General features: G+C 43.1%; 1 protein-coding gene across 2 annotated transcripts in view; it reads left to right on the top strand.

The window, feature by feature from the left end:
* The window catches only part of ROBO1 (roundabout guidance receptor 1), a 2,404,538-nt gene that overhangs the window by 2,256,064 nt on the left and 124,067 nt on the right, over positions 1–24,407 (top strand). For both annotated transcript variants that reach the window (XM_069636443.1, XM_069636444.1), the window contains 5 exons: positions 9,878–9,959; positions 10,103–10,271; positions 10,355–10,521; positions 15,938–16,059; positions 22,294–22,525. In XM_069636443.1, coding sequence (XP_069492544.1) covers positions 9,878–9,959; positions 10,103–10,271; positions 10,355–10,521; positions 15,938–16,059; positions 22,294–22,525 — 772 coding nt within the window. The remainder of the gene's footprint in view (positions 1–9,877; positions 9,960–10,102; positions 10,272–10,354; positions 10,522–15,937; positions 16,060–22,293; positions 22,526–24,407) is intronic.

Below are 24,407 nucleotides of genomic sequence, written 5' to 3'. Positions count from 1 at the left end.
ATAATCTACCCTAAAATATAAAATCATAAGTGACGATTTTGTGTAATAGTTTAGTTTAACGATGTTCGTAACGCTTGAAATTGGGGTCATCATATGTCCACATGGTTCTGGAGTCATTTTGTTCTACATTTAGCCCACTTAAATGGTATGCTGTTCAAATTTGCAATTCCTAAGGCATTTGAGGTTTATTCACTGATGAAGTTTTGTATAAGTGATGATTTAGTGTCACATGTTTTAGTTTTTTTGTAATGCTTTGAATTGGGGCCATTGTATATCCTACAGACATGTGTTTGGTGTTGTTCCATTCCACATTTCACCCGCTTTAATGGTTTACTGTCCAAACTGCAATTCCTAAGGTTTTTGAAGTCCATTCATTGGAGTTCATTCACTGATGAAGTTGTGTATAAGTGACAATTTCGTATAACATTCCATTCCCTTGAGTTCATTCACTAATGAAGTTGTGTATACGTGACGATTTCATGTAGCATTTCAAATGAGTCTGGTGGCATCCCGTTCCACATGCATCTAACTTTGATGGTATACTGTCTGTCCAAATCTAAAATTCCTAAGGTGTTTCAAGTTCATTAACTGACATTAACTTAAGTTGTGTGGTGAACTTGTGCAAGTGATAAGTGACAGTACCGTAACGCTTTGAATTGGGGTAATAGTATGCCGTAAAGATATGGGTCTTTCATCCCACATTTCTCCAACTTTGCTGCTTATACTGTCCAACTTTCCAATTACCCAGGGGGGTGGGGGGATTAAGCAAGCCCTCGGTGGGGTGTCCCTACAAGTGACCAAGTCGGCGAGTTCAACGCGCAGCAGTCGCTGAGGGAGGCGAGCAATGTGAGCTTCTCGTGGGTTTGAGCACCAAAGGTGCCAGAGGGGCAGAGCCCACTAGTGTGCAATTTATTTCTTATTACTAAGCTAGTTGTTTAGCTGGATAGCTACTCACCGTTGTTTTAAACCTACATATGCAGTCCAACATTTTCTTTTTTTATATTTGATCCTCTTTTTAAGACATAATTTCATCATAAAAAATGTATTGCTTTCCATGTACAATACACACGTCTCCCATAAGCAAATCAAAGTAAGCACAGAGTACCATTTGTATATTAACATTGTTGAATGAGGGATTACAGTATGTGTTTGTCCAGTACATGAGCCCTGTTAATTGGTTATTCTTGTCATTGTTGCATAGTGCTTGCTTGTTAATGACTTCAACAGCAATTAAATAGTTAAATAGTAAACTGAACTCAATATTTATACTCCAATTGGGCACATTCTAATGCTGATGGGACCTCTCACCTAAAGAATTTAAACAGTTAAGGGAGACTTGAATAATGTATATGTATAGTTACCCCAACCTCAATTTCAGTGCTTTGCCCACAATAATTCACCAGTGAAGATGGAAAGAACCAGAAGGCAGGACTTCTGTCTATGCCTCAAAACTCTGGAACCTCCAACCCATTAATGTCAGACTCGCCCCTTTGCTTCTAAAGTTCAGGAAGGAGCTAATGACCCTCTTTTCCAGGAATGGCTCCTCCATAAAACCTAGGTTCATACACTCTCCACTCCCCACCCTACCTGACCCTGGTTGATCTGAGCCCCACTGTGTCCTCCACTGGTTGCTTGTGGATAGATCCTGTGCTCACAACTTGCCCACCTTCCCCCTCCCATGTTATTATCTCCCCACTCCCTTGTTTCTCTGCTTCCCTCACCATGTTCTACCCACTCTGATTGTAAAGCGCTCCGTTGCTTCTCGAAGCTAGGTCCATGCTCAATAAATACCCTAATAATAATAAAAATAATAATAATACAAATAATAATAGCAATTACTATTATTATTTATCAGCTCTTTTGGGTTTTCAGTGAAAAAAGCTATTAATAATCAGCTACTCAAATGTTAAAGTGGAGTGGGTCACTAACTGAAAGTTGATGCCTTTATCATTAACATCAATTCCGTCATCACAGGAAGATCATTTTGGCATTTTTTTTGTATTTGTTTATGGTTGTACAACCTTTACAAATTATCAACATTTAAAATAAGTAACTTTGGCATCACAACTTCATATCCAAACTGATGAAGAGGTCATAATCACAGTGAGATAATTGCAACATCGTGGAAGGCTCCCCGGCGTAAATGAGATGTAGATCTGGAGAAAATGACTGCAGGAAGAATACTGTTGTAATGAAGAGAACAATGGGCTTGGGGAAGAGTGAGATCATTCTGAAAGGTTATAATCTGGCTCTGGTCCTGATCCATTACACTCACATAATATAGTATGGCTGTTACAATGTATCAAAGTGATAAGATCTCCCGACATTTTACATGCAAATTACAAGTAATCAACTTTGAAAGAACGTTGTCTTAAGATGGCCTCCATGGCCTTAATTACTGTTAAAGCACTGAGAAGTGGGAACATGCCCAAAATCCCCAACTTTAACTCTCAAGCCATCAATAGGTCAGAAAAGTCTGTGTTACTTGGAACCTTTAAAGATCTTAACATAAAGTGGGCCACCTTTCAAACCTTTAGTAGAACATGGATGTGCCATTCACAACACAACCCGCCCTGTCACTGGCAGGATGGTGAGGAGCGAGATGCTGCATTAATGCCACATGACCACAATGCCATACTATACATTTGGTAGTGAGGCAGACAAAAAATAGTGCCTCCTTACAACCAAAAATAGGCAAAATTGGCAGAATCAACACTGGTGGTCTTTATGCCGGATCAAGTCGTGGCTAAGGTAATTTCCTAAATTACTGGAGGACTGCCATGAAGAAAGCATACTGCATTTGGAAAGCTGCTTTGGCAATGATGGCAGGATCCTGGTTCCTTTATACATGACAAAATGACTACAATTGGAGGTAACAGCTTCCTGGTCAAAGCTGCTCAATTGTGGAACTCCCTCCCGCCGACCTTAAGACTTGACCAAACCTACCCACACTTCAGATCGAACTGCATCAAGTGGCTCAAAGAAAATGAGCCATATGTGAGACTACCAACCAACTGACCAATAGCCAAACTGACCTTTCCACTGTATCTATCTGCTATGTAAATTTATTACCTGCTATATTGGGCCTCATTAGGACCCAGGCGGTAAGGGGTTTACGGCGGCGTAAACAGCGCCGACCCTTACCGCCTGATTCCGAGGTCCCTTAGCGCCATGGAGGATTTAACACCTGCTTTTAGCAGGTGTTAAAATCCATGGCGCTAAGGGACCATGTTGTTAATTACGCCACCGTAATTTACGGTGGCGTAATTAACGCCTTCCCCACTCCCATTATGCCCTATGGGGCAAAAATGGGAATGGGGAAGGGTAAATGGGGATTGGGGACTTACCGCCCCGCCGACCTCGGAATGGGGCGGTAAGTCCGCAAACCACCATGGCGTAAACGTAGTTTACGCCATGGTGGTAAAGGTTCGACCCAGGCGGTAACTTACCGCCTGGGTCGTAATGAGGCCCATTGTCATTGATCTGTACGTTTTTGTCATTGATCTGTACGTTTTTGTGATTGTGTAACCTTGTAACTTGTAAGCCTAAAGTATACTTATCTTCGCGCCCTGATACCTTCGGGACCGGCACGAGTTACAAATAAAGAAACAAACAAACAAACATGCCCCACTTTCTCCTTAAGGCTGCTGGAACTAGGTCCTGGGATTTCTTTCATTCTCCCCCTTGTCCTCCTTGTTGGCTGAACTGGCTGCCGATTGCTGGGACTGTTTCTTGCTCATTGCAGTTCTGTCATCCTTTGAAACCCCCCTGGACCAAATACCTTAAGGTAGGGAGTCTAACTGGCCTTGAAAGTGTTGAGTCACCACTTCTCTGTGGTTCAGCTCATCTTGGGGCCCTGTGGACAACTCCCATCTAGTGTTCCCATTGCAGAGCCATACTTTGTTTGCTGGCTTCCTTGACTTGCCCCCCTTGAGCTGCCCATATCTCATTGGGAGGTTTCCTCATTATTCTGTCCCCCTTCCTGTTCAGTCTATAAACCATGAGGGTCAAGATGTATTCATTACTCCTCCTCCCTCATCTTTGCAAAGAAGGCCTCCTAAATAATTTCAATGTATCAATGTCTTTCCTTCTGTGGGACTTTGACAGACACATCACTAAAACAGCAGGTTCCTTCTATGGGGCCTGGCGATAGATATCCACCAAGATTGGTGGCCATTGATCCCTGTATCTATAGGGGCCTTAACCACTGGGGCTGTGAGGGATGAAGTCCAATGTTCCTATTTCTTCTCCCACCTCTACTCTGGTGGCATACCCAATTTTTTAGGGGGCATTTTATTTTTTTTATACATATAGGGTTGAGAAGGATTCAATTTTGCATGGATGATATTACTGTCTTTGGAGTGTTTGGTATTTTAGTCTACTGCATCCTGCTTTTTAGCGTATTGTATGTATTCTCAATTTGAGTGTATTTTGTGCATATTTTTTATTATTTAACTTTTCTGTCAAGAAAGGCTTCATTAGCAGAAGGTGTAATGAAATTGATCTTCTTCCTTGTGCCTTTCCCCTCACTGTTGCTGCTTCTGGATGGTGGGTTGCCCTTCAGGAAACATGGATTCTTCTTCTTTTATATGTCCGGGTCATCATTAATCCAGGGTTCAAGTCCCAGCGTTAAAGATCCTTACCCTAGACCTGTACTTACTCTATTTTACTGCCATTTTCAAGATGAATCCTTATTTTCTCATACTGTTAGTACTTGTCCCTGAGATCCTGATTTATCCCTTGGTATTTTTATCAGGTCTCCTCATATTCCTGGAGTAGAGGGTTTTGGAGCCCTGCCCCTACCACAACTCTCTATTGGCTTCCATTGGATGCAACTCTTCTTAGCGTCCATCCTTATCCGGCTGTATGGGTCTCAATCCTGTAACTGGAGCTCTTCAAGGGGCTTCCTCTGTTATTCCCTTGGGTTGGTTGCATTTCTGGCTACACTTGTGTGGTTAGATCAAGAACGTACTTGGCTTTAACCCAGAACTGTGGCTTTCCTTTGGACTAGATCCCATTAATTCCTACTGATATCCTTTTAATAACATTTAACCCTGAAGTGACTAGAGAAAATGGTACTAACCTATAATAATGCATTTTTAGTTGTTGCCTGTGAATTATTTAGGACTTTAAAATAATAAATCACTGCACTACTGTCACTGTAATGCATTGGGTGACTGCATTGGGTGACTGTGTGTAACTTTGGATATTTTGTTTTCACCTATTTCTAGGAATGCATTGAGACTATGTATGTCTTGTATTATAAGCCTAATTATATTCTCATTTTCAATGGCGATTTTTTAACATTGTATGCAACCCCTTCACTTCCTCTAGGGGATATTCTTAAGTATATATTTTACCTGTAAGTGTGTGCTTTACTGTGAGTAAACTATTTTGCTGTACACTTTAATTCATTAGGAATATTGTGACTGTTAACTTGGCATTGTGGATTCTGAACATGGCAATGTATTGTGAGTTGTTTTGCTTATGTCTGTGCAGCCCCCTTTCCCCCCATCCATTTGCTTATATTATCATTAGTTTACCCCCATGTATAGAGCTAGTTTTAGCTAAGGATTTGGGAGGGTCTGTCTAATATGATTTACTAATTTTGCCTGTATACTATTCTAGTGTATCCAAATAAACGGATTATTGGGAATGTATCTAACTCGTGTGCCCATCTAAATTAATGCATATTTGACAGTGATTCTGTGAGTTTTGCTCTTTGTGTTCTCTATTCAACTAACTGTTCTTATCCTAACCCCTTCTTCACTCACTTCAGAGAAGGCTGGTTGCTTTGCTATTGCTGCCCACAAATCACCCAGGCGTCTACCCTGCTCGCTACTGCAGTCATTCGCTGTCCCCAGCCATGAATCCACACACTGATCTGATGGTTGAGGATGCCAAGTGCCCCCACTTGCATAATTGGCAGAAGTCTGGATGTCCATCTCTCTTGGCCTCTTCCAAGGAATCCATTTATATTCTCTCCACTTCTCTAGATTCTTCTAGATCAAACCACTAAATGACCATCATCTCACCTTTTTGCCCCATTTCTCAGACGACCCTCGACTCTTCAAATTAGTCTGCACCCTGCTTGTTCCTGTTACACTACATATTGACTTGTGCTGATGAATTTGACACCTATATTTCTGCTTACATCACCAATATAGCGGATACCCTTACTGCTTGTCTATGCTCTTCTTCTCATCCCCCACTCCCAGAACCACCTTTTCCTCTTTATACTCATTGCCACCCTCATCTGAACAAAACATGCACAGATTTGCCTGTAAGCCAACTATCTAATGTACTCATTCACACCTAGATTGTGAAGACTCTACTACACCTTTCAAGTTCTCCTTCGGCTCTCCGCTACCAAATGCTTGCCCCCAGGGACTGACTTACTTACCAGTTAGCTTCAAGGTGGCAGCCCTCCGTATCCTGGAAAATTACATCTACTGACCATGACAGCGCCACCGCCTCTCCTCCTCCTTTCATTCTCCCACACTACTCTCGAACTTCAAAACATATGGGTTTCCCTCCCTAACAGAAAATCCAATCTGCAACTCACTTCAGTCTTCATTCCATAGCAGGCACTCCACTGACTCTGTGCTCACTTACATGCCCAACATTGTTGATTATCCCTCTCGACTCCATACTTCCTCTTTCAATGGCTTCCATGACATCAGTCTTGACTTGACTGAGTTGCTGTGCGTTTGTCCTCTCCCTGTCCATCTCTTGAAACGTTGTCACCTCCTCTACTGCTCTCCTCCCACCTAGAGGCCCTCAATGGTCCATCTTTGAACTGCCCTCTTTATATCCCACAACTCTTTCCTCAGCAAAGTCATTGCCTCCTTTGGCTTTCCATAATACTACTTTACATATGATCCATAAATCATCTTCTCCTTCAACTTCTTCACAACTTAGTTATCCTCTAGCGTCTCTGGCTATCTCACCAATATATGCCACTGAAGGACACGCCACTGCATGATGCTCACCTGTAAAATTGAAATGATACTCCTCCTGGCTTCTCCCATCTTACCCATTCTCCCTTTTCTTACGCCATTTCCCCTTTATTTCTCTCCCCATCTCTCAAGGCCTTCAGCATAGTGGTGTTCACTGATAGCAACTTTAAACATCCAACTATTTAATAAGTCCATGGCATCCAGCTCAGCCTACGAACATATGTTCCCATGTCAACTCGCTATCTACTAAAAGCGCAATTTTTACTCTTGTCACCAGCAGCCTGGATTGTAATCTCTCCCACCTCAAATGTCTTGCAGTCACCTCTGTTCCACATCAACAACGTATTACACCGTGCCACCAATACTCTATTCATCCTCCCACTTTATTCACCCTCACCCCCATTATCTCTATCTGTGGTGGCTTTCGTTGAAACTGCCGTCTCTCTTCAAATTCCATCTCTACACCTCACTTCATTACTAATCCATACCCCTTTTTGGTAAATCATTCTCACGATGCTCTCCTTCTCATGCACTGTGATCTCAAGCCCTGATGAACACTGCCGTACAAACCCATCTTCCACTGCCTCTCACTTCTGCACCTTTGCCCCGCTTGCTCCATACTAGTGAAACAACGAAACATGCATATCACTGAAGTGCAGTCTTATTCTGTGCTCTTCCCCTTACCCTGTTGCCAATGTCCTCCTCCCCCCTTGGCTCATGTTTCATCCACATTTCAATGTTGTTGAATTCCAAAACACACACAATCCGGAATGCTGTTCTTATTGCTCTAAGGTACATACACTGTGACTGTCTCAGGCAATACATCATCCCAGATAAAAGAGAGCAAGTATGTGTTATACACATGTGTCTTTGGCAACATAGGACAAGTTCTAATACTTTGCAACTCTTTAAGACAAAATACCCGAATATCAAAGGAATGTCCTGCCTGTAAATACAAATAGATGATATTAATCATGCCATGCTCACACAATGTGTCTTTGTACTTCATGACATGATGTACCTAGTAGCAACAACATTCAGTAAAGTGAGCACAATTGTTTTTAATAAGCAATCGATAAATGTCTGTTTTCTGCCTTTGGTGTAGAAATGAAAGACATACTATATATGTGGAACCCATTTTTCTCAGTTGGCTAGGTCGAATCGGCTGAATTGTCATACAATGGGTGATGCAGAGCACTTGGGGGTAACCCTGACTTTTGGTTTGGCGATTCATACAGCCCATTATGAATCTAGCAGGCGATGCTGGTGCTCTGGTATTTTTTTTTACATATTAGTTATTGTCATGGCTATTAACATATCCATATGTTACTAACTTCCCACAAAACTGTGTTTGTCATTTGTAGTGGCTGAAGGTTGCTACTGTTTTGCATAGTAGATATGCATTGTGATCAACTTTCGGAGTGAACACTGGTGTTGCCCAAATTTAGTATTAAGGTTTATAAACTACAAACAATGCTAGGTATTTTAATGTTCAATAACATCCTGGTCCTTGGTGCATAGATTCCTTCTGAAAAATGTGGTTTTTTAGTTAATGCTTGTAATTCACAATCCTATCTCATTTGAACCAAAAGCCACACTTTTCTGTGCAACTCTTTCATGATCACAATGGGTGCCGTTTTCTTCTAACATTAAATGGATGCGAAAGAACGCATCAACTTTAAAACTCTGACCCTAACACATAAATGCCTAAACAAAGTAGTGCCCACATACATCGCTGACAAAGTAGTCAGATCTCAGTGCAACAGGCCCACCCGCTCAGCCAACATGAACCTACTAGCTACACCCAGATTCAACCTACAAAAAGCAGGCAAACATTTCAAAACCTACCTCCTTACACTAGGACTATGTAACTAACTCATGCAACTATGTGAATGAACATGTCAATAACTTGTACTATGCTTTTTGTAACAAATAATTACATGTACCATATACCTGTTTTATGTGAGATAAGCACCCAGATGCCTTCAGCTTAGTTGCTCTATACAAATGGTAAACATAAATAAATAAATAAAAGAAAAAGGGGTAATGCTTTGCACCTCCAGTTAATGCTTTGTCCAAATTCACAGCTTGTCTGAGGAGTAGGAGTGTGGCAAAATTGTGTGTGCATGTCTCCTTTGCTTTACTCTGTCTTGGTGGAGCACATAGTTTTATGCCTACATGACATTTTCATGCCGGTGTAAATCCTACAAATTACAATGGAATATGCCTCTCATTTACACGTGGTAAATAGCAGAAAGATTTTGCTGGAATCCATCATAATTCGACATTTGCATTTGCAAAGCATCATTCGCAGATAGTGTTAAGGGTCCGATTCATGGAATTTTTTTGCACGGTTCAAAGTGACTTTGTACTGCTGAAAAGTGACTTTGACCTTCTGACACAAACCCTTATTCATGGAACTGTGCAAAGTGTATTTTTGCAGTGCTAAATCGCTGCATATTCATTTTTGCAGTCCACAATGACTTTGGACGGACTTTGCACTGCAAAAATACACTTTGCAGAGTTCCATGAATCAGGTTTTGTGTCGACAGTGCAAAGTCACTTTTCAGCAGTGCAAAGTCACTTTGAACAGTGTAAAAATTCCATGAATCGGGCCCTACGAAGAAAGGCGATTTTGCCTTGTGTTACTCTTCATGTTTGAATGCAGGAGACCCAATAGCACATGCGTGCAAACGTTGGCTGTTCCCTCCGTGCAATTACCATTTTCGTTCAAATGAGCCACGATGTGTTTTTTCTGCAGAGAATGCGCGCGTACCCATGCCTGCAGAGAAGATATGTCATGTCAGAATGCAATGCTGACTGACCCGTATTCATGCTTGTCATGCACAGTCCTAATTGCTTTTCCAATATGGCGCTCCTTTTTGTTTCGCGTGTACATTATCGGTCTTGTCTTTCAGCTGGGTGATACTGGCCGCTACACCTGCACCGCCTCCACGCCAAGCGGGGAAGCCACCTGGAGCGCTTACATTGAGGTCCAAGGTAAATCAATCAGAGCTTCCCAGCGTGGCTGAGACATCAAAGCAATGGAACTATTTAATTGGCTTTGCTCCCAGTGTGATATGTGGGTGATGCAATAGGGTCATGTTCAACTAGCTTTATTGTTTCGCATCCATTTTTCTTAGAATTCGGAGTTCCGGTTCAGCCACCAAGGCCCACGGATCCTAATTTAATCCCGAGTGCGCCGTCAAAGCCGGAGGTCACAGATGTCAGCAAAAACACTGTAACCCTGTTGTGGCACCCTAATCTGAATTCTGGCGCCACTCCCACATCGTACATAGTGGAGGCATTCAGGTATTCTATTAGGGATGATTTTGGCTGCTGAGTTAGTTTGTGCGGTGTGGTATCCGTAACGGTGTGTTATTCTCTGCTTGCAGCCATGCGTCGGGCAGCAGCTGGCAAACCGTGGCGGAAAACGTGAAAACCGAAACGTTTGCTGTCAAGGGGCTGCGGCCGAATGCAATCTACCTCTTCCTGGTGAGAGCCGCAAACGCCTACGGACTTAGCGACCCCAGCCACATCTCCGATCCTGTGAAAACACAAGGTAAGACGAGTGCTTTAGGACTCTGGTTGGGTGTGTTTTGCAGGGAGTTTCATGCTAATTCACCAGCTTTGCATTCTGGGAACTGTGCAAAATATGAGGTATGGTCATAGGAAAGCACCAAGAAGCCAAAACAATGGAAATCATGCTGCTATGTAAGGCCCTAAGGCTTGACATAGCATAAGGTGCAACTATCCTGGCATAACAAGGCAAGGAGAGCTATGTGGGCCTTTTTCATGCCCCTGAAACATGTATTGCACACGTGTGTTCAGACTCATGGAGGGGCTTGTCTCAAAGAAGCTCTGCTTCTGCAAAGCGAATATGTCCCCTCTTCAAGGATATAAAGGATATTTGTACCGCTCACTATCACCACCGGAGGTCCCCTGGCGAGGTGTAGGGCCCCGGGGGAGCGGCAAGGGGTTGCACATGTTCTTATCCTTGGTTGAATGGTGAACGTGTCCATTCAATGGGGGGGCTGATGGTTCCCACAAGAAACAGAGGGACCTTTTGGTGCTTGCGAAGTTAGAGTGTTACTCTATTTGGAATAAAAGACTCTGTGGATCAAGTTTAACTTTCCTTAGGCTTTCGGAAGGCGGCCTGTTTACAAACATTGAATCAAAGAGATTGGGCCTCATTACAAGTTTGACGGTAGCCTTGCCGGTAAACCCGGGAGGCTTCCGCCAAACTTGTGAAATTTTCCGGCACCCGCGAATGGGCAATTACTGGGTCATTACGGCCATGCTGGATCCGGTAATTGCCCATTCACGGGCGCCGGAAGGAAATGCTCCCCATTCGAGCCCCATAGGGCTCAATCGGAATGGGGAGGTTGGATGCACCGGCACCCTTCAGAATGGTGCCGGTGCTCCCGACATGCTCTGCTCTCGGGTGGCGGTATGCCCGACAGGTCAGTCCTGGCGGGCGGGAAGGCACCCGACAGCAGAACTCGTAGTTTGCCACACCGGAAAACTTGTAATGAGGCCCAATGAGACCTTAACTCGACAAGGGACAATGGGCCTGATTTACAAGGCGTTTTTCAATGGGGGGTTGCACCATTGTAAAACTCTTTAGTAAATCAAGCCCGATATCCATATGGGAAATCCTCAAGGCTGCAAGTTACTTCGTAGACCGTGGCCAGGGGCATATTACTTTGTGTAACATAAGTTAAAACCCCATCCCCTTTTACCCCATGTTTTCTTGAGTGATAGATGATTGAAAAGATGCTTGCCCATGAGATCTATCAGTATTATTTATTGATGAATCAGGTGTCTTTTCATTGGCCCTCTTTTAAGGAAAACAATACCCAGCTCAGATTCTTCTCAAAATGAAAGCTTTTTATGCTGTTTCTTTCACGTCTCTGTCTTTATACCATCAATTTCCCTCTGTTTTGTATAGTTTGAAGAAGCATACATTAAAATAAAGACTCAAAAAAGAGATGGCGGCCAGTAGCCTTCCTCGTAAGGGAATGGCGACAAAGGAACATTCAGCAAAGCAGTGTGACTTCTACTTCTCTGATAGGATGCTGGGCTCACTGCAGCCTCTGCTTCAGACCAGGGGGGCGCACTGGGGGAGCGGGGGGGATGCTGGTTATTACGTCAAGCAGATGTGTGTATGTTCATGCCTACAACATATCCATGTAGAGAGAATACATCTAAAACAGAGCATCCCTCACAAAGATGCAAACACAGCTGCCAGAATAGTGCATTACCATAGAATGCAAATGCAAGATCGCAATCATGCAATGACCCTGAAATTGCTATCAATTGCACACTACCTCTTCTACAGCTCGGTAAGTGCAGTAGCAACACATGTGCCTCCTGATAGTGTGCAAGGTTTTAAAAAGAAGTATCATATCACAGGCGCCACATCTTTTGTGGTTATTACATACCTCATTCTCAAAACACGCCTGGCATAGGGGGAGACGAGAACAAACATGTCAGCCACAGGACAGGGATCGGTTTCACATGGGACTGGAAATACACCACAGGCCCATCCAGGACCCAAGACTGGGATTATATAAAACCAGATCCTCCCTACAGGGGACCCCATACGGGAACACAGAACCCCAACCCCCAAATCAGAACATAGCCTTGATAAAGACCCTATAGGTCGAAACACGTGTGGGCTGACCACCATTAGGACTAAGAGTCTTCAGTGCAATAAATGTACACCATATCAACTGCATTTAGTGTGGAAATGTATCCTTTCCAAATATACCAGTGCATGGTAGCCAGGATCTTCTCTCCTATCATGAATGGAACTCTCTCATCAATCTCCTGACTCTAGACCCTGAAGAAATAAGAAAACACAATATGCAGTCAGCTCCAATAAATAAGTAAACATTCTACAATAGAGGTACGCAGTCTGAGATATGACTTGAATCATATGCAAGATTACAGGGACATGTTTAGGGAACATGTAATCCTCTATCTTCTGAATGTAATGCAGTTTAATGACTGGCACAAGACTCTAAAAATGTATTGAGATCAAGATGCTAAAAAAACAAATATTAAACTAAGGATGGGCAGAAAAGAAACTGTTCCAAAAAGCCTACAATTCATAAATAACTTTAGGACCTCCATAAAATAGGCTAAGTGGTGTTTACAAGTAGAATATGTTAGAAAATTGCATATTTTATGAGACTGGCGGTTATTCCCGGTCATATCTTTCAAACCATTGATAGACTCTTTTTCAAAATCTACTCCTTTGCCATGGCAAAGGGGCACACTGTACCGCCAAGGGAGGAATATTCAATTAATGTATCTCTCTTGACTGGGGCCAATCCTGTGTGTGTACCAGCCGAGATCCATTTGACTGCTGGTCGCAATTACTCTGCCTAGTTGAGTTTTCCAGCATTGAAGTGAAGGGGGGCATAAATGTTGTTAGGGAGAATTCTCATATATGTGCTAATTCTCTTCACCGTAGAGACCCCCAGCAACTTTGCTGGATTTTTGAGGACTTGATTTTTTACCTGGAAAGAGTTTGAGCCTTTTTTCCCACTCCTTCATGTGTTTTGATGTGTGTATTACACTTGTGTTCTTTGATTATGGAGTTTTAGATAACTCCATAGGCATCATCATTTCATGTGTGTTACACAGCACCCTCAGTGCAGTGACACAGGGATGTCTTTTATATTTCCCAAATGTTTAAATACCTTCTCTGGGATAAACTACTGTTTCCCAGAGACAGTAAAGTGAAATAGACTTCACTAGTCTTTTCCAAATGTTTAGACCCAGCTCAAACCATTTTACAATAGAGTGCCGGAGTGGTTACTTAATATCCACTTTGTCTAACCCCTCATGTAGCAGTCAAATGCTACCCTTTCCTATTGAAAAGGCTGATGGCAGTGATTTTACAACAAACTACCATGATTTTTCCCGACCGCGAACACCGGTAGCTAAAAATCACGGGAGCCATGTTTTTCAAGATGGCGCCATAAGCCCCTTTGTTTAACAGGTCCCGGGCTTCTTTTTTCGTCATTTCTTTTTGGAAAGGTCCTTCTAGTGTTTGTCTCTGTGCGTCAAACCAGGTTTGGTCCCTTTGTCCGTATGCCTTTGGCGGGCTTCAGGACTGAAGACCGGCTCTGGCGCCTGAGTGTCTGAGGTGGGCAGGAAGTGAGGGAGGTGCCCGAAATTCCCTGTGCTTAGTCTCCTAGGATTCCCAAATGTACTCTGGCATGATTAGCTGGCTGACTGTCCGTCAAGGACAGCCACCCTGCTGGGTGAGTGACAGCTAGGCTGGAATGAAAGGGAGAGAACTGTTTAAAAGGCGAGTCTCTTGGACTGGAAAGCAGAGTCGACCACTGGAATGAAAGAACCGAAAACGAGCTGGAAGAGGACGACTGCTGCAACTCCGGACCGTTGGTTTGCCTGGTGAAGCCCTGCTGCAGGTCCAAATTGCCAAGTTCATCTCGACAGAGAAGCCCCTTCAAGGACGACTTCTTCCTTTGAGTTGGTGGGACCAATCAATTCGTAAGCCACCTGGATACCATTCCCGAAGCTGGTTAGGATTAACCAGGGGGAAGGACACCAGCTTGTGTGCTTGAAGAACAGCTACTAGAACTGAAGTGACTCCATTTTGTTTGCATTTTCCGATGATCCCGTGCAGTGCAGGAGTCCCCCGATGTCCTCCATCTTGTCCCCATGACTGAGGCTCAGGAACAGTGCGATCTGCAGGAACTGCCAGGAACCAACGACTTCAGCTGCATTTGTTTCTTCATAATAAGGTACTGTGCCAACCCGGTTGAGAGAACGCCACTCTCACGGTGAAAGTTTGTGAAACTTTCCCAACTTGCAGGCCTAATCAACTTGTGGCCCAACAAATGATTCTTTATTGCCTAAACTACTTCTGAGAACTTTCACAAAGACTTTACCGTTTGATACCAGAACTGCTCTTTCTTATCCAGAACACTAGGCATTGACTTTGGCCTAGGCCTATTGACTTGAATTGAACTCTTCTGATGAACTGAAACTATTTGCACAGTATAACAAGTATATGTGATCTATTCTACTTACCTTGTGCCTTTTTGCTCACTTCTAAGTAACTGAACTGCCATTTGACTCCTATTTCAGGGGATCCCAAACTGTCTAAAATTCTTCGAGTTTTGTATTGAAGTGTATTGGTTTACAATATTAAGTTGCCTCCTTCTAGTGAAATGTTTTCTAAATTATTGTGGAATAAATAAATAAGTGTTTTACCAAGAAACCTTGAGTATAAGTGTCTACTTGAACCACTGTGATTGAAAGACCTCTGTGGAACTTCTTGTACTGCTCACGTTCACTCTTGAGATAAGCCTGGCTGCTCAGCTCGCTACCAAATACTGTGTGGTACAGACTTATACCAAAGGTTGGTTTGGCTTACACCTGCAGTCCTAATTGTGTGTGGTGGTCCCACAGGGTACTGCATGCAATTCTGCCTAACTCATGTCACCACCCCGAAAGGGGAGGAAGGAACAAGCAGTGTACCCAGAAACTGAGCAAATGACTACAAGACCTTCCACGGGTATGTGTAAACCATTGAAAAGGTGGGCGGTGCTTTCCCTTACCTTACCAGTTTTCTACCGTAGATCTGGATTGCAAAAGATACGAAAAAGAGCAGAATGTTATGGGGAATACCCCATGCAATCTGCTCTACCAGTGTCGAGTAAACCACAGTATGTGTAGTGTGTCCAGAATGATTCACAAGGACTGGCGGACAATCAGGGCTCCTATTCAGAAAATCACAATGGTACAGTAGCTGACCATTGAAGCCGATGGGCATCTATTACCCCAGACACAATATGTCTTCATTTGGGCAATGTTGAAAAGAAATGCTTAAATGTTTTGGTTATATCTTACAATTGATCACTCGTTCTAACCATCATGTTTCATAACATTCAATTAATGTTGATTATTAAAAATGATGTGTTCTTTAAATTTTACAGATGTTCCACCTACAAGTCAAGGTGTGGATCACAAACAGGTTCAAAGAGAGCTAGGAGACGTTCTTCTACATCTACATAATCCCACAATTCTTTCTTCTTCTTCCATTGAAGTTCACTGGACTGTAAGTAGCTCCAACACAGTGTTTCATATCATTAACAGCATAACAGCTATTGTGTTATAATTAGCCTTCACACTGTGAATCAAAAAAATAACGCAGCATGTCAATTACAAATCATATTAAGTATGCACTATAATTGTATTAAAAATGACATCAACAAAGATTAATTGAACCAAAAGGGTCAATTTTTGATGATCGCATGTCTGGATTTCAACGTAAGCTTCCACGGTGCACTTGTGTGTGATGATGTGGGGACCCGGGCGTGCCTAATTGTCATCACAATTTTGACCAAATCCATCGCACAAGTCAAATGTTATTAGCAATTAATTTTCTTTCCTGTTTCCTATGGGAGTACGACTCACCTTAACTATAGGGTGGTGATAAATATATATGTATATAAAACACCAACAAAGCTAGGGTAGGCTTAGCAATGCTTGAAAAAAAAACCATTTAGCTGAAATGCGAAAGAGTAGGATAATGCATTTGAGCCAAGTCAAACATACCACAACTCCACCTAGCAGCTATCGATGTAAGTTCCTCTATAATCCAGAGCCACATCAGCTAGGAACCATGGGTATGCAAAATCGCACATCCACATCTTCATGAACTGAGAATAGTGCGTCACCACACACAGTACACATTTGGCTGTGCTTCACCTGACATGTCCTCTCCAGGATGCGACTGGTGATCCCTTTCTGTGAAATATTCTGGTCGATTATATCTGCTCCAGTCCTCCATATAATCTTTCGCAAGGCTTTTCCCTGAACCCCTTTTTTTCATTTTAAAGTGTGTGTTCATTTGATGACTAAGGGGCACATTAGGACACTGGTAACAAATAAGGAAGACTGCTGTGAAAACTGAATCTTGAGCGCAGCCCGTCTGTGTGTACGTCAATATGCTGCTTGGAAAATAATTGATCAGGATGCCACCATACACACATTTTTGAGACAGTCAGTTAATAATGACTTATTCCAAAGCATGCAACTCCTCAGTGCTGAGTAGACTATCCGAACACAATATGGGGTTCTCTGTTACAAATTGGTTCCTTGTACACATTGGACAGGCATTGCACAATAGTAGTCCAAAAAATGTATGTTCCTTTTGTCACTGCCAGTACATCATTTTTTTTCATTATACAATGCCAGTAAATATAGAATCATAAAACCAATTTGCACTTGCCAGCAGGTGTTACGGACTTTATCCCTTTTCACAGCAACAGAGGTTTCGACAAGATGCTCATTTAGGTTCCTCCTGGGAATAGTAAATGTCCATCCATCCTAGTGAGAAACATGGCTTGATGGCGCATCCCTTAGGCAATAAGACATGATTTGCATGTTGGGCGGCATGTAACTCTCTGTGGCATCATGAGTACGCCATTAGTAATTAATTACCTACATAGTAAGATATGGCTTGCCTTATGTGTGTCTTTATGTATATGATTTTTTTATATATTTGAAAATATTCATAATTTAAAAAAGCAAACATTCAACTCTACTTGTATCTAGACAGTTCAAATTATTCACAGAATGGGTCTAGGGACATGAAGGTCTAACGCTGGAACATGTTCATTGTGGTGTTCAAGGTGTCGATTGTTGTGGTTATCTTGAACAGGTGGAGGTGCTCAAGTTTCCCATTAAAGATAATCAGGAGTCTTCTTCAAAGGGCCTGTAACCTAATGGGGTTAAGGCCCGGGGCTACTTGCGTTTGTAATCTAGAGCATAGGCCTAAACTCAGCAACACTGAATCAAGGCAAAGCAATGCTTCCATGACCTGGTGGACACCTGACACCACTTTGGCTAAGCAGCCAGGCATTTTGCAAAATAAACAATGTTATATCTAAAAATTACTGGAAGAGGTTATCTACTTATATAAGTGAACTAGCAGTTGTACCTGTGCTTTGCACAGTAATTCCTACAAAAAGAAAATAGACCAAGGTATATACTTTTTACATTGTCTACACCATGGAACCTACCTACACGCCATATTTAAGGTTTGCAGCATGTTGGGAAGTATGCTGAACATTTTTAACACACACACATATCCAAGCATTGCAGACCGCTTTAAAAAATAATGCTTAAAAAAAGAAATAGAAAAATGAATTTTTTATACTTGTTACTTTGTCTACACCATGGAACCAACCCACATGCCAAATCTCAGGTTTGTAGCATGTTGGGTACTATGCTAAACATTTCAAACAAACACAAACACACATTCCCAAGCATTGCAGGTTGCTTAAAAATAAATTCAGGTTTGTAGCATGTTGGCAAGTATGCTGAACATTTCAGACACATAATCATATCCACAAAATTCCCTTTTATATATTGGGAGAAGAGATGTACACATAAAATCTAGTTGAACAATACAAAAAATATGGTTTCAAACAGACAAGAAAAATCTGAACAGATGAAGCTGCTAAATGAATGTTGTAAAAGGTTCACTTTTCTGGTGCAGCATACCTACATGTTTAAAGGATTGACATTTCTGTCTCCTCGGTGTGTATCCAATGTACAATATAGTTATACACTTTTACATCTGTCGTGAGGTAAGGGATGGTACCTTTTCTGCAAATAGTCTGTACCCCTGTGATATGGTGTATACCACGGACACACTGCCCTCACACGTAGCAGGCAATCTACAGAATAAAATGTGCCTTCCAGTCTAAGGCCTGCAAGCAGATCCTTCAATTGGTTCATGGTTTCGTATCTAATGGGATGGCAAGCATTGTGAACCATTTGTGTTAGTAACACAACTACACATTTATATTTGTGATATTTAAATATGCCTTGCATATCACATATACCCGGCAATATAACATAGGCAGTACACATGCCATGTCTGTATTAGATTGTCTTCTTCCCTTGCATGCAGTGTGGATAAAAGCTGTAGTGCTTTATGAACCAGACTGCTGGGGATCTTGCACTTTAATTTCTCAGTTATGTCATCATACTGATTTGCGCAAGGCTCACCAGTGCCTCCAAACCCTGCTCTAAATATTATGTGAGATTGACAGGCATAAGTGTGTTCAGTGGAACAATCAGAGATGCCAAACCTCTCTTAAAGATTTGCGGGGCCTACCAAAGCCCTAGAACCACTATGAAGGTTGGGCTGCCTCATAAAAGGCCCCAATCACTTCCCATTTCTCTGGAATTTCCACTCCCCAATTTTGTTTTAAAAAGATGGCATACTCAGTTCCAGCCACTAAATTATAATCTCATTCCTCCTACCATCTCTGGAATATTTCTTCCCTCATATTCCCTCCTTACTAGTAGTCCCAAAATGATGTACACTCATTACAGATCCTGAAGCGTCATCTCCTTCTTACAATAAACTCTGGGATGCTCTGCTTCCTTGTAGACACTGCCAGTATGTGTCTTGTGCAAGAATGCTGTGTAAGCGGATCCCTGGCATTCTCTCCTCGCTAGTAATCCCTAAAGGATGGAACACTCAGTTAAAGGCAATGATTGTTAGGTTAGTATGATTTCATCACAGAATGTACACCATAATATAATTACAGCTCCAAGACTTGTCCGGTTATGGGCGTATTGTGCCACAGACAGGGGCCTCCGTGCCCTGGACTATGGAGGAAAAGAAAAAGGGAGAAGTTAAGACTAGAGGGGTAAGTTGGCTGAAACATGTAGAGGACCAGAGAGTGATGTGTAGGGACACCTACAGCTATGAGGTCAAGTGCAATAATTGTCGCTTTTGTATGCCTGTTGCTTCAACAGCTGGGTTGAAGGCAGTGCAGAATTAGGAGTGTGAGTTATATTCTGTCTGTACTATTGAGGGAGATTTCCACAAAGGCGTAGTAGAATTGGTATTTGCTGTCTGCTGAGCTCAGGGGACTCTCAAGAACACCCTTGTAGCATGGAGTCTTATTTGCTTGGGCTTACTATTACTGACCTGAAACAAAGCTCAAGAATACTAATTCAGGGACTGCCCCGCCTGGCTGCCAAGAAAAGCAGAGTCAGAAACGGTCTGTGCAAGGAGAGTGTGAAAGAATCATAAGGATAGGTGGAACAAGGTTGGGGAATGGTAATGTCCATCTCTGGGATATGAATTATGATATGAGTTAGACTAGGTATTGACTGGATGGGAATATCTGTCTCCGTGTAATTACTTGCAATGGTGCAGTCGTTCCCACCCCCCTACTAGTCACAATAAGGTGAATAATAATACCCCGCCCCCAATCACACTACCGATGGCAGGGACGACATTTGGTGATCGCCAGGGGTCGTAATTACGGCCCCTGATGTACCATTGCTACCCCTGAACATTTTTTGTATTTCTTTTAATGGAAGCTCTGGGCTGTGGCCAGCGCCATGTGGCTCTTTGTTTCTGGAGTGGCTGGCATTCTTGTTCAGGCCTCTTAAAGGAACAGGGGGTTCCACAAGTGTAACACTCTGAGAAGTGACCCTAAATAAGAAAGAATAGGAATAACAAATCATTTGTCTTTCAGGAATTCTATACAATAATTGCTAGACTCATTACAGATTTATTTCAGGCACACTTCAGGGGGTGAGTCACTGATTTAGTCTGTTCTTAAACACCTCAAATTCACAATGCAGACAAAAACCTCCAAAAAGCATTTAGAGTATAATAAGCATCCATTTTGGTTTTCTCAAGTTGCAGTTATAGCATTTTTTTTCTCCCGTTGGCTCTGTTATGATCATCACATGACATTACACCTCGGTGTGTTTGGTCACTTGACAGAATCCTTGTCCCTAAAAGCTTATGTACAGAGTAGAAATGTTTGAGCATAGCACATGAAGTGGCCCTTGATTTAATTGTACCACATTGAATGCTTTGTTGTAATGTGTTGATCTTTCCCATCTCCCTAACATGCTGTTTAGGATGTTTGTTTGCCTGTATGAGGTAACAAGTCCCAAGAGTATGGGATGTCGTGTGAGTGCACTGCTTTCCCTATTTTGCCAACCTCTGAAGCCTGAAAAGCAAATCCACACAGGCCTGACATGTGGCCAAATTTGCACCAGACCTGCAGATGAACTGACCTGCTGTTAAATCTCAGTTACCAGTTTAATGGTATCCACTACAGAGTGTAATTTGCTTTCTGACTTTGAGAACATGTAATTGCTCATTTTACTATAAGTGGTAAGGTAGCTCAGTGGGTTGAGCACTCACTGCTGTGATGTGTTTGTGATCTGCAGGTTACAGGTTTGAATCCCTGCAAGGCTAACTCAGCCTTTCATCCTTTTGAGGTCGATAATTGAGTACCTACACAGGTTGTGTGATATTGCGTGTATATTTGTACTATGTAAAGCGTTTAAGCAAAAGTGCTATATATTATCATTTGTCCATGGACCTCTGCGTGCATTCACAGTAATTTGGTAATATGGGCCTATGAAAAACACTGATATTAGCGATACATATGGTGATCCATTCTTGAATGAAATGTATATCACAGTGATATTGTAACCATATTTTTCGAAGTGTCTTTAGGAACAATGCTATGTAATGCCACCTTGTGTTTTATCAAGGGGTGAAAGGTTGTGTTTCAGCATCTTCCCCTGATGCCACTTTGGAGTGGGATGAAATGACGTCACTTCCGGTGATGTCATCCGAGGTCAAGGGTCATGTGATGCCACTTTCTCTACCCCTGGCATTTTGGTGAAATGACATCCCTGCCATTGGGACCACTTATCTCTAAACAACTCGGTTATTTGTAAAATAACTGTTATTTAGTCCTATTTACATCTTCCCCCTTAACTACCCCAACTCTTCTAAAAGTAACAACCTATCCCCATCTACAAACAACAGCCAAGTTGCCAGAAACAACCTGCCTCTGTGTACAGGAATGGTTTTGTACTCCCAACAGTGCTTGCTTCATGAAACCTTTGAGGCCGAACGTGTCTGAACCACCCAGCCCAAACCCGGGGGGGAAGTCTGAGAAAGTTGTGCCTTTCCAAATATCGGAGAAAATTGCGTGTTTTACCAAAGAAATTCTACAGGGTTTACAGATTGCTCTACACTAGTAGGTATTGTTCCACTGTATTGAAATACAATTGTGTTGTCATGTAAAGTGCATTGTCCTGGGCTATTGATTCAGTTGTAGATTTTGTGTATCACAACAAAACTAACAAAAATACTATGAATGTGTTTAGACAATTAATGAACATGTGCAGCTGAGGTGTGCATTGGAGTTCATGGTCCTAGTGCCCTTGGTGTATGTGTTCCTTTGTGCGGTGCATGTCTTGACCCTGGCCTCTTATTTCCTGGCAGGTGGATCAGCAATCACAGTACATTCAAGGCTACAAAATCCTCTATCGCCCATCCCTGGAGGGCCACGGAAGCTCGGATTGGTCAGTCTTTGAGGTGCGGACACCAGCCAAGAACAGCGCCGTCATTCCAGCACTCAGGAAAGGCATCAACTACGAGATCAAGGCCCGTCCATTTTTCAACGAGTTTCAAGGAGCTGACAGTGAAGTTCGATTTGCAAAAACCCTAGAGGAAGGCAAGTATCCCCTGCATACACAGGGTTAATTTTATGTTGGAACAAGTCACTTTCAGAGTCAATTTTGGGGAATCTGTGCACAAGGTGATCTCTGGTTGTGGCTGGTGTGTCCTTTCCTCCCCAGACTCAATATCTGTGTTTGAATAAATCTCAGCACGGACCTCAGTGACACTCGGCTATGGCTTTGTGCGACCCCTGGTAACCCCAGCTCCCGACTTGAAGGAAGACACAGCATGCAGTGGCATCGCTAGAGGGGAGGTGGTGGGGGGGTGCCACACTCTGAAATCCTGCCCCCCCCCTTGTGCTCTCCACCTAAGGCGAGCAGTGACCATGTTTTCTCTGTTCGCTGTGTTATTTGTGACACTCAGTGAGGCAAATGTTTGCATATCACACAGCAAATACTCTCCTTTTGTCTCAAAGCTAGCAGTGATCTTAGTATGTATTCTGGCATCGGAATGAACATGAGCACGAGCCACTTCTCAGGTGTCCTGCCCGGCTTCTGCACAGCAACCTCCGTAGTGTGCAGAGCAGGTTGCATCCCCTCCCATCAGAATGTAGCTCACAAAACTGCTAATGATGGGCCACTGGTCACTGAGTGGTTTCATGCCTGCATTCTGATGGGAGAGGAGGTGCAGTGGTGCGTGTGTGTAGTTGGTGTGCACAAAAGCCTCTCTGCAGGCGTACTTGTGATGTCACACATTACCTTTCATAGGCGGCCTCCCCACTTTTGTCTTTGGCCCCCTCTGTGTCCCTCCTAAATGTGATCCCTAGCAACGCCGCTGACAGCATGTGAGGGTTGGGTTGAAGGGCGATGATATTTTTCACATTGCCTCATGTAACCTTTGATTATGTACCTCAATCGCATTACCCATAGGCAGGTGGAGACCTTCCATGCCATCTTCACCATTTTTGGATCAAGGCTGGGTACAAGTAAGACACAACTGCAGCGAGAACCATCTCCTGCTGGTCTCTCCTGGATCTGCCGGTCTGGGAGACAGCCTGAAGGCCTCAAGCCTTTCTCTCACATTAGAAAGAGAAACCATCTTTTTCCAGCCCACTCAAGCAAAAGAGTTTGCGAGGCATTGAACTTGAAGAGTAGGCAGCCAGGACCCCACGCAATGACTCGCTTCATGTCCCAGCTGTGTGCTATGGAAGGGTGACAGCTACTAGCTGCTGACAGTCCCAAAAGGTCGGTAGGAGTCTGGAAGATTCATGGCTACCAATGAAACTGGAAGGTGCAGGAGCAACATATGTGCTCTGCCAGCTGCGAGACCATGTCCTATCTTTGCACCTCAAATGACGTCAGCAGAATACCCCCCCCCCCCCTAATTTGCCAACACATGCAGAGATCCCTGTTATCACCGGGGACACCTCATGGTGAACCTGCTGCAGTCTGGGAGAGAATATCCCCCCCCCAACCCTCTCTGGACTTTTTTTTAACTGTTGATTCAGTCTGCCAAGGATCAAAAAGATGACAGGCTACAGTTGACTTTCCTGGCACAGAATCCGCGCCTTTGAACTGCCGACTAAGGCACACGAGTGACATCAAAAGACCTCATTAACGATTCAGACCGCAGGAAATGTTGATATTTCTCGAAAACGCTTTTACATGTAGCAGCAGGGCGCTTATGTTTCCGCCCAGTCCAGCTGTGTGAATTCAGAGTGTATTGCAACCGTGTGCCCACCCACCTGTATCATTTCAACACGGAAAGGAGGTGGGGGGGGGGGGGGCTTCGGTACATTTCGACAGTCTGCAGCAGGCATATGTTTCTTATTTTTCAAAACATGTGTTGTTCTGTATTTGCTGACGGGAGGTCACCCAACAAGACTGATGCTGGACACAAGCAAAAACCCTTCCTCTCTTCTCTGATATCATTAACAA

The sequence above is a fragment of the Ambystoma mexicanum genome, chromosome 7p, assembly GCF_040938575.1.
Source record: "Ambystoma mexicanum isolate Mex_15411 chromosome 7p, UKY_AmexF1_1, whole genome shotgun sequence".
Lineage (NCBI taxonomy): Eukaryota > Metazoa > Chordata > Amphibia > Caudata > Ambystomatidae > Ambystoma > Ambystoma mexicanum.
This window is presented reverse-complemented; position numbering and strand designations above follow the sequence as displayed.